General features: G+C 30.1%; 1 protein-coding gene across 1 annotated transcript in view; it reads left to right on the top strand.

The window, feature by feature from the left end:
* Nucleotides 1-15,091, top strand: part of LOC145312324 (uncharacterized) — a 42,691-nt gene extending 27,600 nt beyond the window's left edge. Inside the window, exons 10-11 of the mRNA XM_080151568.1 lie at nucleotides 5,322-5,448; nucleotides 14,956-15,091. Coding sequence (XP_080007694.1) covers nucleotides 5,322-5,448; nucleotides 14,956-15,016 — 188 coding nt within the window. The 3' untranslated portion in view covers nucleotides 15,017-15,091. The remainder of the gene's footprint in view (nucleotides 1-5,321; nucleotides 5,449-14,955) is intronic.
* The last annotated feature ends 1,658 nt before the right edge of the window (nucleotides 15,092-16,749 follow it).

The following is a 16,749-nucleotide window of genomic DNA, read 5'->3' as shown; positions in this document are numbered from 1 at the left end:
AAAAAAAAGTTGATACAACTTCTTTTAGAATTATTACCAATACATTTTTAAACCTATGGAGGAAAAGTCAGGGATCTAAAGGGATAAGACAATGGTCGATAAATTGGTGTACATTTCCAATGATGCTTTACAAAGTTTTCCCATTTGTAGATTAAAATTTGTGATTGAAACGTTTGAACACTCAACTTATTGAATCAACAATCTTCAATGATGATACACAAAATTTTCCCTTTTGTACATGAAAATTAGAAATGTTTGAACTTAATGAATCAATCAACCAAAATCTACTAAAGTCCCCAAACATGATAAGCCAAAAAAAATATTTTTATAAAACTTTGGGGACTATTCTAATAAACAGACCAATAGCCTCTCCCTTCCTGAGGAAAAGTTGCAATCTGTTGCTGGATATAACAAAACAGGTAATGGGAACACTGTGGGCTACAATTGAATCAAGACAAAAGTAAGTGCCGAGCCCTGGGACCTATGTAGGGTGAAAATATACTTAAATCCTTGATGATTCCAGGTGGAGACAAAATATTTTAGCGGGGTCTTTTGGTTTTTTTTTTCAATTTAAAGTTCTGAAAAAAAATTGAAAAAAATATGAAAATCTTTAATAAAAACAAACAAAAAATAATTTTTAATATTTTTTTTATTTAAAGATACAAACAACTTATAAAAATACTATAAGCTTTAAAAAAATCACAATTTTCAAATTTAGACTTTCAATATAAAGATTTGTAGAAAAAACCTAACAACAAATTCTAACATATTTCTGATCAACATAGCAATAAAACGTCTTTTGCAAAATCTTTATCATCAAAAATAAATAGCACTTACTAAAGACTTTTTTTCATTTAAACTTATACTTTTCACATTATTTAACTTTAAAGATTGATTTTTTTTTAAAGAAATGTTGCGTGATTTTTTTATTCATAATTAATTGCCTAATTTTGAGATTCAGATAAAAAACTTTACTACTGTATAATAATGGATAATCTTCTAGCAGCGGCTACGCCTCTAGAGGCATATGAGGCCCTTGGGTTGGGGGGGAAGTCAAACCCCCCTTACAATTACAGTTTTTTTTAATGAAAAAGTCAATAACATTTATTTTGGAGAGTTAATTCTCTTGGGATAGTGGTGGTACCCCCCAAAATAGTTATAAACCTTACCAGGACATATGAAAAGCTACCATGTAAAGGAGAACCATAGTTCACAAAGACTCACATAGAACCTGTCACTTTATTATAAAGATACATATATACACAGAAACTCTACAATCAGAGTATGTCTGTTTGTTCATCCGTCTGTATAAAAACAATACAGAATATATTTATTTTGCTATATTCAATTCAACAACTATATTTTTATTTTAGGCTTAAAAAGAAAAAGTTTTTTTGTGTGTTGTGGTCCTTTTTTAAGGGGCGATTTCTCTTCTCTTTCTCAAAAAAGGTTATAAACCTTCCAAGGACCAATGAGAAGCTACATAGTAAAGTAAAAAAAGAACCATATCAGTTCTTAAGCATCAGAAAGATGGACAATCAGACATTAATCTATTTTGTATCATAAAATAGTGCTTTAAAGCAGGGAGAGAAATATCATCTGGAAAAAAAAAAATTTTCCTATCGTTTAAAATTTATATCCCTGTATAAAAAAGATAGGATGTCCGTGTGTTTTTTCTGTCTGTGCCTAAAGTTCTTGCTAACCGCTGGACCAATTTGGTTCTTCTTTATTGACCTATCTTTTAGACTGCCAATAGGATCAACATATTAAGGAGTAGTTTAGTGTCTATTAATCCTTATATAAAAGTAACAGTTTCTGTGTGTGTGTGTGTGTGTGTGAGGGTGTCTGTCGGTACCGAAGATTCTTTGTAACCGCTTAACTGATATAGTTCTTCTTGGTTCAAGTTTTTCATGGTCCTGAGAAGTTTTGAGTTTAGAAAAAATTAGTTCCTACCCAACATTTAAAAAAAACTTTTTCTTTTACATACTAAAACTGAAAGTAGGGGAGGGGTCAACTTCCCCCCACTTATCAAGGGCCCCTAGATGCCTCTAGGGGCAAAACCGCTAGTGATAAAATAATTTTTATCTTGAATTATGATTAAATTGTTCTTTTTCCATTTAATAAAATATAATTGTAATTATCAACCTCAAAGAATATCCAGAATTAGGAAATTGGATTTAACAAGGGAAAAAGACAACATCCATAATTAGTGAAGCTCTTAAGTTTACAAGAATACAAATAAAGAAAATAGCAAGTGTAACATACAGATACAAAAATATATTAATCAGAGCGAGATGGGACAATGGGCTGTTTATTAGACTAGTCCCCATAGTTTAATATAGGAATTTGTTATTCGTTGGCTTAACTACTTAGGGGACCTGTTGCGATTTTTGTTTGGTTGGATTATTAAATTAAGTGCCCAACATTTCAACCATTAATTGAAACATACAGAAGGGTTATCCATGTATCATATTTGGGAATGTAAATCAATTTAGCGGTCATTGTCTTATCCCTTTAGATCCCTGAATTAATAGTAATTAACAATGATTAATGGTTCTTTTTTTTCTATGTAGCTTCTCATTGGTTCTTGGAAGGTTTATAACTTATTTTGGGAGGGTACCTCCACCATCCTAGGAGAAATCAACCCCTAAAAAAGGACCCCATTTCACACACAAAAAAACAACTTTTTCTTTTTAAGTCTAAAATAAAAATCTAGTTGTAGAATTCAACCACTTCTTCCCCTCTCAAGTGCCCCTAAAGGCCTCTAGGGGCGTAGCCGCTAGTACCAAATAAATATACTCTGTAATGTTTTTATACAGACGGATGAACAAACAGACATGCTCTGATTGAAGAGTTTCTGTGTATATATGTATCTTTATAATAAAGTAACACATTCTATGTGAGTCTTTGTGCACCAAGGGATCTCACTAACCACTGAACCAATATGGTTCTCCTTTACATGGTAGCTTCTTATATGTCCTGGTAAGGTTTATTACTATTTTGGGGAAGAGTACCACCACTATCCCAAGAGAATTAACTCTCCAAAATAAATGTTTTTAACTTTTTCATTAAAAAAAACTGTAATTGTAAGGGGTCGTTCGTCTTCCCCCCCAACCTAAGGGTCCCAATATGCCTCTAGAGGCGTAGCCGCTGCTAGTAGAGTATCCAATGATATAAAGCAGTAAGGTTTTTTATCTGAATCTCAAAATTAGGTAATTAATTATGAATAAAAAAAATCACGCAACCTTTCTTTTTAAAAAAATCAATCTTTAAAGTTAATTAATGTGAAAAGTATAAGTTTAAATGAAAAAAAGTCTTGAGTAAGTTCTATTTATTTTTGATGATAAAGATTTTGCAAAAGACGTTTTATTGCTATGTTGATCAGAAATATGTTAGAATTTGTTGTTAGGTTTTTTCTACAAATCTTTATATTGAAAGTCTAAATTTGAAAATTGTGATTTTTTTAAAGCTTATAGTATTTTTATAAGTTGTTTGTATCTTTAAATAAAAAAAAATAGTAAAAATTATTTTTTGTTTGTTTTTTATTAAAGATTTTCATATTTTTTTCAATTTTTTTTCAGAACTTTAAATTGAAAAAAACCAAAAGACCCCGCTAAAATATTTTGTCTCCACCTGGAATCATCAAGGATTTATGTATATTTTCACCCTGCATAGGTCCCAGGGCTCGGCACTTACTTTTGTCTTGATTCAATTGTAGCCCACAGTGGGAAGCATTCTTATTTTTATTGGCAAAACTACTGGCCGGAAATGTTATTTTCTTGGCTCCTTTTCAAGAAAGATAGCTGAAATTATCAGAGATTAAATAAGTTAACATTCTACATATTTCCATTAAATTTCATTGGCATTTGCATTTTTGTTAGGGTGCTAGATCGACTTCATAAACACAAAGTTGTAAAGAATTAAAAAGTATTAATATTTATTTTTCTTATCATGGAGTGTTCTTAGGGGATGAAATTTGAACTTGAAATTTTCAAACTGAAATTTTTCAAAAATTATATATAGTTGGATTTTAAAATTAGCAAAGGGTGTTATTAGACCTACTTACTGATTGCAAAGTCATTTTTGCCTACCACTAAAATAAACTTTTTTCATCTGGCCTCCCAACAGTGTAGTGTAAAATAGGTAATTTCGAAACAGTGTTATAAACATATAAAATAAGCATACATACACGATAGAAATATTATGTTTGTACGAACTTTTTTGAAGTTTAGAAATTCTCTATTAGTAGATTTGTGTATACATTCATCATCACAGTATCGTAAAAGAAAAAGTGTATTTATTTTACGCATTTTATTCTAAAGCAAATTTGTCGATGCTTGAAACAATCAAACAATTACTTATGCTATTAAAGCTGAGAAAATTGTTAAGTTTGTGTGAATATTTTACTTCCTTGATCTTTCTTAGAGATTTTTACGTTTTAAACGTACGTGAATTATTTAATATCTATATTCTTTAAAATATTTATATTCTGTAGAGTTGTAAATTTAGATTTGTAGTGATTAATTTTGTCCCAAAGCAAAAATAAATAACTAAAGATTTAAAAATTTGAGTATTATCTTTATGATTAGGAAAAAATTGTTCATGCTTCTTATTATTTAAGTCCTTTTTAGGGCATGCTAAGCTTTTTAAATTGCACCTAATTGCTGCAGGATTATCTGTTCCAAGAATCTATAGAAAAATTCTGACCTTCATAAAAAAACGATCAGACAGACGTACGAACTTACCATAAATGTAGAAAAGCTTCGCTCTGAATAGTTTCTAATTTTTATACAAAATACAACAGAGTTTTGTAAAATTTTACATAGCAATTGTCATTCTCATTATGTAACATTAAAAAATTCATTTAAAAAAAAATAACTGAGTACAAATTACATCATTAATGGGATCAAGTCAAGCTGAGTGTGCCAATGGCAACAAGTAAAACAGAGCGTGCCAATATTCCCCCAAGTAAAACATAGTATGCCAATAGTTTATCAAACAAAGCAGCATGACAAAAAAATAAAAAAAGATGAATTTAACATATTTTCTGATTTATATTATAATAATTCAACCTACAAATTTACTACTTTATGTACGTAAAATATATAAACTAGCAGTGCGTCCCTAGCATCTAGTAAAGCAGCGTGTGCCAATTTTCCCCCTAGTCAAGTAGAGTATGCCAATATTCCCCCCAAGTCAAGTAGCGTGTGCCAAAACAGGCTATTGGCATACTCAGCTTGACTTGATCCCATTAATGTAATTATTTTGTAAGAGATTGTATAACCCTCATGTTGTTGAACTGTTATTCTAAATCTTTTTAGGCGATGAAATATTGTCAGTGAATGGTGAGTGTCTCCATGGATTTAGTCATAATGAAGCAATTTCTGTTTTCAAGAAAATAAGAAGTGGCCCAGTTATCATTCATGCAAGTAGGAGAACTAGATCCAGGTAAGATAAATTTTAATTATTTTCATTCAAAAATCTTTAAAGAAGGCGTCTTAACTTTTTTGTTTTTTTATTTAAGATAGCTAGTCGGTGTTTTTAGTAAGTAGTAGATGTAAAATTGTCCATAGAATTTAGATATGCAATCGTTTTTTTTGTAGACCTCTTATTTTTGAAGTAATTAAAGTTTTAAAAAAAAAATTAAGTCGTTTTTAAGGTACTAAAACGGAACAAAAAAAAAGAAGAAAATAGCCATAATGAACAAAAATAGTAAGATCTTTAATTTGACACCTTACTTTTTTAATTGTTGAAAAAATCAATTTTTTTAACCTTGATGAATAAAAACTTTGAACTGATTAAAATCCTGAAATAGGCATAAAAATATGTATATATAATATATATAGTCAGAAAAAACTGAGTTTTCCGATTTTCTGATACAACCAGTAGGAATATGGAAAAAACAATTATAGGTTCTTGTTCTCTATAAAAATATACATTAAACTTAGAAAAGGTGTTTTTGAATATCTCTGAAAACAACGGCGCTTTTTAGAGCATAAAGATTTCAAAAAGTGTGTGTGATGACTTTTTCGGCCATTATTTTGTACTTTTTAGGTAGATTTATTTATAATAAAAAATGTCTACCATTCTAAAAAGATAAACAAACTTATTTTTTTGATTATTAAAATTTTTATTCAACAGATTGTAAATATTTAACATCTTAAAAATACAATTTATTTAAATTAAATTATCACATTATAAATCAAACGTTTTGTTGTAATCTATTGTTAAGATTTAATACCCCATGACCGGAAAATCAGCTAATGACCGGAAATATTTCATCTTGTTATCTAAATTCCTCCCCCCTCTTCTGAATTTCCTCTATATTTGGTGCAAGACTGGATTTAATCTCCAAAATCTCCGCCCCCTTTTGCAGATAAATTATACTTGTGTGTTATAATCCATCATAATAACTTCATTTAGATAGGGTAGGGTTTCTAAAAAGCATTTTTCTTTTAAAAATTCAAACCTTGATAACTTTTTTATCTTATGAGATTTTTTGTCAAATAAACAGGTTTTTTTTCCTTTTTACTATAAGCTACGTTATTATAGAAGATTCTTTTAAACCACATGCATCACAATCAAGAAATATGAAAAAATGACAAATTGCAGTATTCTAAAAATGCTTTTGTGAGGAGCCAAAAAGCATTTCACCATTAAAACTCATTAAAGTACTTTTCTTAGACCTTTTTTCTAAATAAATATTGAAATTTTAAGATTCTTTTTTATACAAAATAGATGAGTTATTTTAATTTTTCTTGATCAACATTTTTCACACAAGGCATTTTTTGACACCATACACCTATCATAGAGGCCGCATTTTTAGAGATGATGAAAAACACCTTTTACAAGTTTGATGTGCTTTTGTGCAGATAACAACGACATATAATTATTTTTTCTGTATTCCTTCTGGTTGTTTCTGAAAATCGAAATCTCAGTTTTTTCTGACTCACCCTGTATACCTTTAGAATTAGAAAAATATTACAAATCCATTCTAAGCGAAATTGAAAAATAGTAAATAAACTATGATAAAAATTATGTGAAAATTGCCAAAATATTACAAATTACTGGCAACACTTACTTAAGCTATGCCTCAATTTCTTTCTGCCATGTAAAGGTAACTTATATAGACTTTTTTTTCTAGCTTTCAACTTCCATTTTTATTCATTTTAGATGTCTTATTAATGATTATTTAGAACAAAAATCAAATACTTTAATTACAAAATAATAAAGATAATAAATCGTAAAAAAGTGTTTCTTTAAATATTAATTTCAAAACAAAACAAATGCAAAATAGAAATTGAGATTGGGCTAAATTAATCCACAGCTGACTAATGAAAGTAAAGGTTGTCTTTAATGTATAATATTTTTGGCCATTTTTAATATAATACAATTTTTTAAATTTTATTTTTTAAAATTTTTGCTTAGAATGGATTTGTAATATTTTTCTAATTCTAAAGGTATATATAAATACATATTTTTATGCCAATTAGGATATAAATCAGTTCAAAGTTTTCGTTCACCGAAGTTAAAAAAATTGATTTTTTCATCAATTACTCAACAGAATTTAAAAAGTAAGGTGTCAAATTAAAGATCTTACTATTTTTGTTCATTATGGCTATTTTTTTCTCTTTTTTTGTTACGTTTTAGTTCCTTAAAACCGACTTGATTTTTTATTTCTTATTTCTATTACTTATAAAAACACCGACTAGCTATCTTAAATAAAAAGCAAAAAAGTTAAGACAACTTCTTTTCAAGGAAACACTGATGGCATGTTAACATCAATAAAAGTGAAGTATAAAATCAGACTGTAGGACACACGAACATTGAAACATTAGAAAATATTTGATTGCATATTCAAATATACATTGTTTGTAAGTAACAAGTGTTTTTTTACTGAGCAAAAACTTTTGCTTAACTTTACCCAATTATCATTGATAGAAATTAATAATCAATATCTTATTTTTTCTTTGGCTCAAAGAGTTTTGTATTAAAAAGATATTTATCAGTTTTCAAAAAATTATGCAACAAAACCCTGTTTTTCCATTGCATATGATTTTGAAAAATATTAGTCCAACACAGCTTATACCAACCAGGAAACCTTAACGTAATTTTAGTTGTTGTTTAATTGCAGCTAGATCCCAAACGGCTGAATATTCACACATCATTAAAACCGAAATCGAAAGATCAAAAAGAAAGTAGAAATAGTTAAATATCAATAATTCACAAGAAAGGCGCAGCAAACCAAAATGCGCGATAATTTTTAATTTTTTTGGCGCGTTTTGGTGTCCTGTGTACTTCCTGAGCTCGATCTTTAAATCATTTTAATGGTGATTTAGATTTTTAAAAATGCCGCGCAGTGATTGGCTGAAATTTCGCGCACCTTAATCTAAATCACCATTAAAATGATTTAAAGATCGAGCTCTGTTTTAGTAATTGATTAAACCTTTTAATTCCAGTTCTAATGATATGCGTGGTAAACTGCGAGCCGTTTGGGAGCCTATTGCCACAGTGCGCATGAAGGTGCTTTGACTTTTGTGTCAGAACCTAAATTGGTTTTAAGGTACTAAAACGCAACAAAATAAAAGAAAAAATTGCCAGTATGAACAAAAATAGTAAGATCTTTAATTTGACACCTTACTTTTTAAATTCTGTTGAGTAATTATTGAAATAATCTATTTTTTTAAACCTCGGTTCAATCAAAACTTTAAACTTAAATATTTTCTCGGGTTAACATTTAAATGCCCCGCCTCAAAAATCCAGTAATAGAGTTTAAAGTTAATATTTTGGGATTCCCATCAATTTCAAGGTAAATCATTCACGTTTAAACTTAAACCATGGGTATAAATTCTGCATGGTTGACCCTGCTAAAATGGGGGGAACAGGGGCGTCCAAGCTTTTTATTTTGGGGGGGGTAAAATTTTTTTAAGGGGGTAATTCGGTTTTTTGGGGGGTAAAATGGCGCACGAAGCGCGACGCAAATTTTTTTTACCCCCCCCAAAATTTTTACCCCGGGGGTAAAATTTGCTTGGGGGGGGGTAAATACCCTCCCTGAAATCTGTTGGCAGGGGTAAAATTTGTTTACCCCCCCAAAATTTACCCCTGGGGTAAAATTAGTTTACCCCCCCAAAATTTACCCCCGGGGTAAAATTTGTTTACCCCCCCCAAAATTTACCCCCGGAGTAAAATTTTTTGGGGGGGTAAGTTAAATTTTATCAAAAATTTAGTATTAAAAATGCGCACGAAGCGCGCAAAAATTTTTTTTGTTAGAGATTTTCTATTTCGGGGGGGGTATTTACCCCCCAAAATTGTTTGGGGGGGGGTAAATACCCGCTCCTAAATGGTTGGGGGTGCCCACGGCACCCCCAGGGTAGGGGTAAATTTTAAATGGGGGGGGTAATCGCCCCATTACCCCCCCCTTGGACGCCTATGGGGGGGAAGAATAATTAATATAAGGTTGGGGGAAAAAATGTAAAAAAAAATTAAGAGAACTGAAAACATTTTTGTCCATTTTCCTCCTCCTTAGTGAAAAAAAACTAAAAGAATATGTGGAATAATATAATAATATGAATAAAATTAAGAATTCTGAAAGTTTTTTTCTCCATTTTTTCAATTTTCTTGATGTAAAAAACTAGTATGGGAAAAAAACATTTTGCAGCAGTGGTAAAATCTTGTGCAGAATATACAACCCTGACTTAAACTCACAAAGAATTTTAAGGGGGAGGAGATTTTGTTAAAAGTTAAAGGTGTTAAGTGGAGGGGGTTGAGGAGTTTCTATAGAACAAAACAATGAGTGTAGGGGTTGTTAGTTTTATATATGCCATGAGAGGGGGGGGGGAGGTTGAGGAAAGAGGTAAAAAACTATATAATGCAGGGAGAGGATGGACATTGATATGTTTATTACACTAGTTAAGTTGAGTGTTCACACATTTCAGCCACTAATTGTAATCTACAGAAGGGTAATTTGTAATTCAAAGGAAATTATGGAGTAGCCCCATTCTTTACTTGGAATTGTAATACTTGAAAAAAATCTTTTTTGATGTTTTATTCTTACTGAAAAAAAATTAATTTAATTACTTTAAATTAATTTAGTTTCATGATTATGTATAACAACGGTAGATGAATATTTGCTGACCTGTATGCAATCCTAATGGACAAGTAGCTTCAGGACATTTACTTAAGAAAAGTAGCTTCCTAAGAAAAATAGTCTCTAATATGGCCGCAGCGCTTGGCCCCCTGGCCTGCCTAGCCGCGGGCGCTCAGCTCCCTAGCCTATAACCTAACCTAACCTAACCTATGTTAGCCTCAGAAAATTTATTTAAGAAAAATATCATCAACTAATAATACATAGGTGGTTTAGAATTTGGTGGATTTGCAAAAAGTGGTTGATAGATTTTTACAATTTTTAATATTGTTTTTACAAGTTTTAATAATGTTTTTACAATTTTTTGGTTAGGTTAGGTTAGGTTATAGGCTAGGGGGCCGAGCGCCCGCGGCTAGGCAGGCCAGGGGGCCGAGCGCTGCGGCCATGACCTTTATTAACAGTGGAGGCTACTTTTCTTAGGAAGCTACTTTGTCCTGAAGCTACTTTGTCCAGAAGCTATTTTGTCCTGAAGCTACTTTGTCTGAAGCTACTTTGTCCGAAGCTACTTTGTCCAAGATCCATCCTAATCATATTACTAATGCTCATCATATTAATAATTAGTGTCAATTCATTACAGCATTAATAGACTTAGAGTTAATCGATTATGCCCATGTCAATTATATTTTCCACAGAATTTGAATAAGAAATATTTAAAGTAATAACATTACTTCTAGCTTTTAGTATTTAAGTATTTATATTCTATTGGGGACTCTACAATATTGTTGAATCAAATATTAGAAGAATAACAGTATTATATATTTTAGATATTTTAGACTCTTTTTTCTCATAACTCTATCTATGATCATTTCCCATTTTTTTTTTAGATTGTAATGTATGAACACCAAGCATGATGTATTTATTGCCATGGAGGGGGTGGGGGGGGGGGGGGGGGAGAGTCGACACAGTTGGAAATTTGAGGTTTTCTTTTTGGTGAAGGGTAGCAGGGATATTTTATTATGAGGATAATTATGAAAGACACATTCGATAAGGTGAGGGAGAGCGTCACATAAGACAGCTAAATAACTCTTAAATGATAAAGAAAAAATAATATTTTATCTATTTTTTAAATTCAACATATTTGAATATTTTAACAATCTTTTATTTTAAACTCAAGATATTTTTTCCAACATATATGATTATTTTGGCACAATCACATCACATATGAACGCTTTTCAGATTGTTAATACCCCAATTTTTAACCTTGAACCTTTAAAATGGGGGGGAGGGATTTTAAATGCCCTATTACTGGTCAATTGAGTACCAGTGTAAGTGATAGCTCGCTCATTTTCTCACACAGACATAAAAAATATGGGTTCATATATACCTTTAGAATCAGAAAAATATTATGAATCCATTCTAAGCAAAATTGAAAAAAAGTAAAAACTTTTAAAAAATAAAAATGGCCTAACATATTATATTTTTACAGGCAACACTTATTTGTAACTATTAAACTAGCCAATCAAAAATCTCAAAACTTGACATATCAGGAAGCTTCACCTCAAAACTTAACCAATAGAATTGACAAAAAGAAGGATAATGTTCATACAATAGATACTACAATAAAAATAGTGATACTTACATAACATGTAAAGAATGAAAAATTATGAACAAATATGCTTCAGTCTGTTTATAAACTTCAAAACAATGCAGCTAAAAATGCATTATTGTTTCTTGTGTTTAAAAAATATCTGTTACAGTGTATGTACATTAGAATGGGATGATTTTGGACATTTTTTTTCTGAGACCAAAGCAGGGATCTGCAAATGATTTTTATGAGTATAATACACCTCTGGATGATTTAAAATTTATCCTAAGTCTTAAAACCGCTGACGACCAGACTTTCAATTGTATAGCTATTTGTCAATGAGTGTCAAAAATTTGTTGAATCAGAACTATGGCTTCATGGTGCTCGCAGGAAAGGCCTTGAGGAGTAGAATCAGGAACTTTTGACCGTTACAAAAAATCTTGTTCCTAGCCTAAGAAAATCTCACAAAACCTCTACAAATTGGACATATCTCAATAAACCTTAAAAAATGGTTGGTTTTTAGTAATTTCTAAGGCTAGGAACGAGATATTTCGAAACAGACAAAAGTTCCTGATTCTACTCCTCAAGGCCTTTCCTGGGAGCACCATGAAGCCATAGTTCTGATTCAATAATTTTTTTACCCTCATTGACAATTAGCTATACAATTATATGTCTGGTCATTGGTAAAAGGTTGGTAAATAAAGGGTAAGGAAGCGAAATATGATTTTGACTGACTTATAGTCGGAAATTCATTATATAACTGGGGAAATGCACAAAAATATTTAGCCCTCTAGCACTAATATGAATGGAGATAATAAGTGGAAGGACTTGAATGTTGTCTTTGTATATTTTTTATTAATTTTATTATTTAAAAATTTGTCTAATTTCGATATGAACCCGCCCTAATGTACATTTGTTCAGGTTTTGTTCAAGTCAACCCTTTAAAGCCAAAAATTATGATTCTTAAAATAAACTTATATTTTTTATTATAGTTTTATAAAACTTTTTCAATTTTGCTTAGAATGGATTCGTAATATTTTTCTCATTCTAAAGTCATATATAAACACATATTTTTTATGCCTGTGTGAGAAAATATTTAGGTTTAAAGTTTTGATTAAACCAAGGTTAAGAAATAGATTTTTTCAATAATAACTCAACAGAATTTAAAAAGTAAGGTGTCAAATTAAAGATCTTACTATTTTTGTTCATACTGGCAAAAAAAAACGATTGCATATTTAAATTCTATGAACCATTTTACATCTATTACTTATTAAAAATACTGACTAGCTATTCTAAATAAAAAGCAATAAAGTTAAGACGCCTTCTTTTCAAATCTAATTTTTTTTAAAAACGGCTGCATTTTAGATTTTATTGAAAAGTGAAATGAAGTTACATAACCTAGGGAATTGAAATGCACTATGTCCCAATTTAGGTTCTGACACAAAAGTCAAAGCACCTTCAAACGCACAGTGTTGCATTTAAAGTTATTTAGTCAAAGCAATAACCCTTGATTTTGTTGTTGGTCCATTAATATTTCCAAAATCATATACTATGTGGTATTTTTTTCTGATATGAAACTCTCCGAGCCAATGAAGAAAAAGAGATATTCATTTCTGTCAACGTTAAGTGGGTTAATTTAAACTGTTTTTAACCTATTTTTTAATCATATATCAAAAATATACTATGACACCAGTAGAATCAGACTGCAGAGCCCAAATTTGAATTAAGTCCCCAATAAACTTTTTTGGGGGGATTTAAAAATTAATTTTATATGTTGCTGTGATCATTTTGACGGGAGCAAAAGCAACTTTTAGTTTGGGGTTAAATTGTTTCTTACAGAACAATTTTATATGATAAAATAAAATATAAAAAACTCTTCTCTGATGGAAATAATTTTTTTTCTAAAACAATCAATTTCAGTAAAAAATTTAACATAATACAATAAAACACATAATGCTAAAGTCAAACCAATAAGATATCTTGTTTCATTTCAATTATTATAATTTTTCGAAAGAGTGTTTTCACATAAAAATATTTTAAAAAATAAGTTTGAATAATCTTATTTTATATCATATTTGTATATGTGTCAAAAATAATTTTGTTGTATTGCATAAACATTTGTTGACATCATGTCATCTTGTCATCAAATTTAACCCTTTACAGCCAATTTTTATGTGTTTAAAATAGGTGAACGAACACAAACATATTAATGTTAATTCATTGGTATATTGTAAAGATTGAACTTTTTAGTGAATTTTTATAGTAAAATCATAAGGTCTAATTTTACTCTATACCAGAATACAATATTTATGAAGCTACGAATTTTACCCAAATAAAAAAAAAGACCTTTTGCTTTGGTAAAAATGACCACGGCAACAGTAAAAATTAATATTTAAATCCCCCCAAAAAAGTTTATTGGGGACTTAATTCAAATTTAGGCCTTGCAGTCTGATTTTGCTGGTACATAGTATATTTTTTAAATACGTTTTAAAAATAGGTTAAAAACAGTTTAAGCAAGGAATGACTTTATTATTGATTTTGATTCGTTTTGTATCAGCAAGATATTAGCAAATTCTCTTAATGTTTTACTGTGACAATTTTTCTAAGGTATTGTCAGTAAAAATTGTAGCGGTGCATTGTAGCTACATAAATCAGACGCCAGAGATGAGTTTTCATAAGAAAAAATTGCCGCTTGTATTATAACAATTGTAAAAATCAAGATGTCAACTAAAAATCAAAATATGTACATTTTTCAATATTTTTTCTAGCTTTGTTTTTTTATTAAATATTACTCGTACACGCGGCATTTTTTCTTCTGAAACTCATCTCTGGTTTACTTATTCTTAAAATCCTCAAGAGTTCACTCACTATTATTGACACACATTTTGGTACAATCTCAGAATCCTTAGGTATACCTATATAAGGCTTAAAATTAGAAGATTGTAGAATACGGTTTTTGAGTGGTTTTTCACACCCCATTGTCAAAAACTGATAGGTTTTTGAGAGGTGTCAATGCATTTGCGCGCCATTGCTTTAAGTGTAAGCATGTCAGTATTAAGCATCCTGTATTTAAGTAATTCTACGACAGATTTTATCATAATATTTGTTCATATTAAAATATATAAATATTTAGTTTCTCATAGTTCCTTCAATATCAAAGACGTCAATGTTAGTTTGGTGGATTGTATGATTTTGTTATGGAACTATGCATTTCTGGTTGTTGTCAACCTTGTTTCATTTTCAACACAAATTGAAATAGTATTTGTTTGAGATTTATTTTTTTTAGATTATCTACACCCAAATCTCGCTCCTTTGAGGACATTTTGGATTCTAACTCTGATGATTAACGTATTTATCCGACAGTCAAATTTCATGTGATAAGTTTGTAAATATTTATTTTACTTAATATAATATTAATAATATTCTATGCATTATTAATATCGCAAGGTGTTCCATAAAGCTTAGCTATCAGTTTTCTCTTTTCTTTGCCTATGCCGTCCCTCCTATGTGTTTTCCTAAAAGAAGAAATATAATCTACGATTACTCTTTTGTAACAATTTAATGCTAAAGACGATTTCCATTTCATATCATTAATTGTTTTACCTTGGCCAAACTGATATTTGTAATAGCTTTTTCAATTTGGCTCTCTTCTTGATAATGATATCGTCTTGGCCTAAAACCCTAAATAGTGTGATACGTTAACAGCATAGGCTCCCTTGAAAGTTATATAGAGTCTAATTCCAAATTAATATCATTGTTAAACGCGAACGTCCACAAATCAAATATCCCATATTGGTTGTTTTTCGTCAAGGTTGCACTATTGTAATAATTTTTCTCGTATTCATTTGAATCCGGTGGATAGGAACCGGTTCTCATGAATACAAAAAAAACTATGTCTAGCATCGTATTATATCCAGTTTTCTACGAATATAGAAATGTACAATCATAAGATTAAAACTAGTTTTTTTAGTCGGTGGCTTCGGCACCACGGGGCTAAAAAAACTAGTTTTAATCTTATAATTGTACATTCTATATCCGCGGAAAGCCGTTTATAATACGATACGAGAAATAACTATTCTCGTATTTATTCGAATCCGGTGGATAGGAACCAATTCTCATCCATACGAAAAAGCTATGTCTAGCATAGTATTATATCCAGATTTTTACGAATGTAAAAATGTACAATCATAAGATTAAAACCAGTTTTTTTAGCCGGTGCCTTCGGCACCTCGGGTCTTAAAAAACTCGTTTTAATCTTATAATTGTACATTCTATATCCCGGAAAGCCGTTTATAATACGTTGCGAGAAATAACTATTTCTAAAGACAAGTCAAGGGTTGAAACAAGGAAGACACAGATTAAGTTTACAGCGATAAATAAATTTGTTGTACATTGCTCCGATGATCTTGAAGTTAAAATTTTAAACTTTTTAATTTATTTCTGATTTTATGCTTGCTATTTTGGAAAAAAATACAAATTATAAATTATTTTCTTAAACTGTAAGTTTTGTTTTCGTGAAGTGAGGTTTTAAAAGCGTATCTTGTGATGCGTATGTTTCATCTGAATTGCATGCAATCTTACAAACATTTTGATTTAATGATAGACTATATGGATTATAACTGTATGTACGTATACTCAACACGTGGAGTCAACTATATCTTACCAAGTATTTCAGTTTTAGTATGTTTATAAATATGATTCTTCTTAAATCCAATTTCATAGTTTGCACCATTAATACAGTAAGACTTACAAAAACAAGGATAGCAACATCCATAAAAGCGAAGCACTGAAACAGTAGGACAAACGGACATTAACACTTATACATAGAGAAAAAAATAAAAGAGAGGAATCGAAGCAACTAGAAGATGAAAATAGGCAGTGGGCCTAGAGGCCTACTCAGCGCTGTTGCCGCGCTAAAATTTATTGCTATTCCACTACTTTTCAAATGGGAGGATTAAAAATTGTTAAAAAAAATATTTTTTTACTTTTTACTATTTCCATATTTAGGGCAAGAATATTAGATTAGATATTTTCGTTTTAATGTTTTAATTAAAAATTACATAGAATTTTATTTTAATTT

This window comes from Acartia tonsa, chromosome 2 (assembly GCF_053477335.1).
Source record: "Acartia tonsa isolate MP-2025a chromosome 2, ASM5347733v1, whole genome shotgun sequence".
Lineage (NCBI taxonomy): Eukaryota > Metazoa > Arthropoda > Copepoda > Calanoida > Acartiidae > Acartia > Acartia tonsa.
The sequence above is the reverse complement of the archived record's forward strand: the minus strand, read 5'-3'. Positions and strand labels throughout refer to the sequence as shown.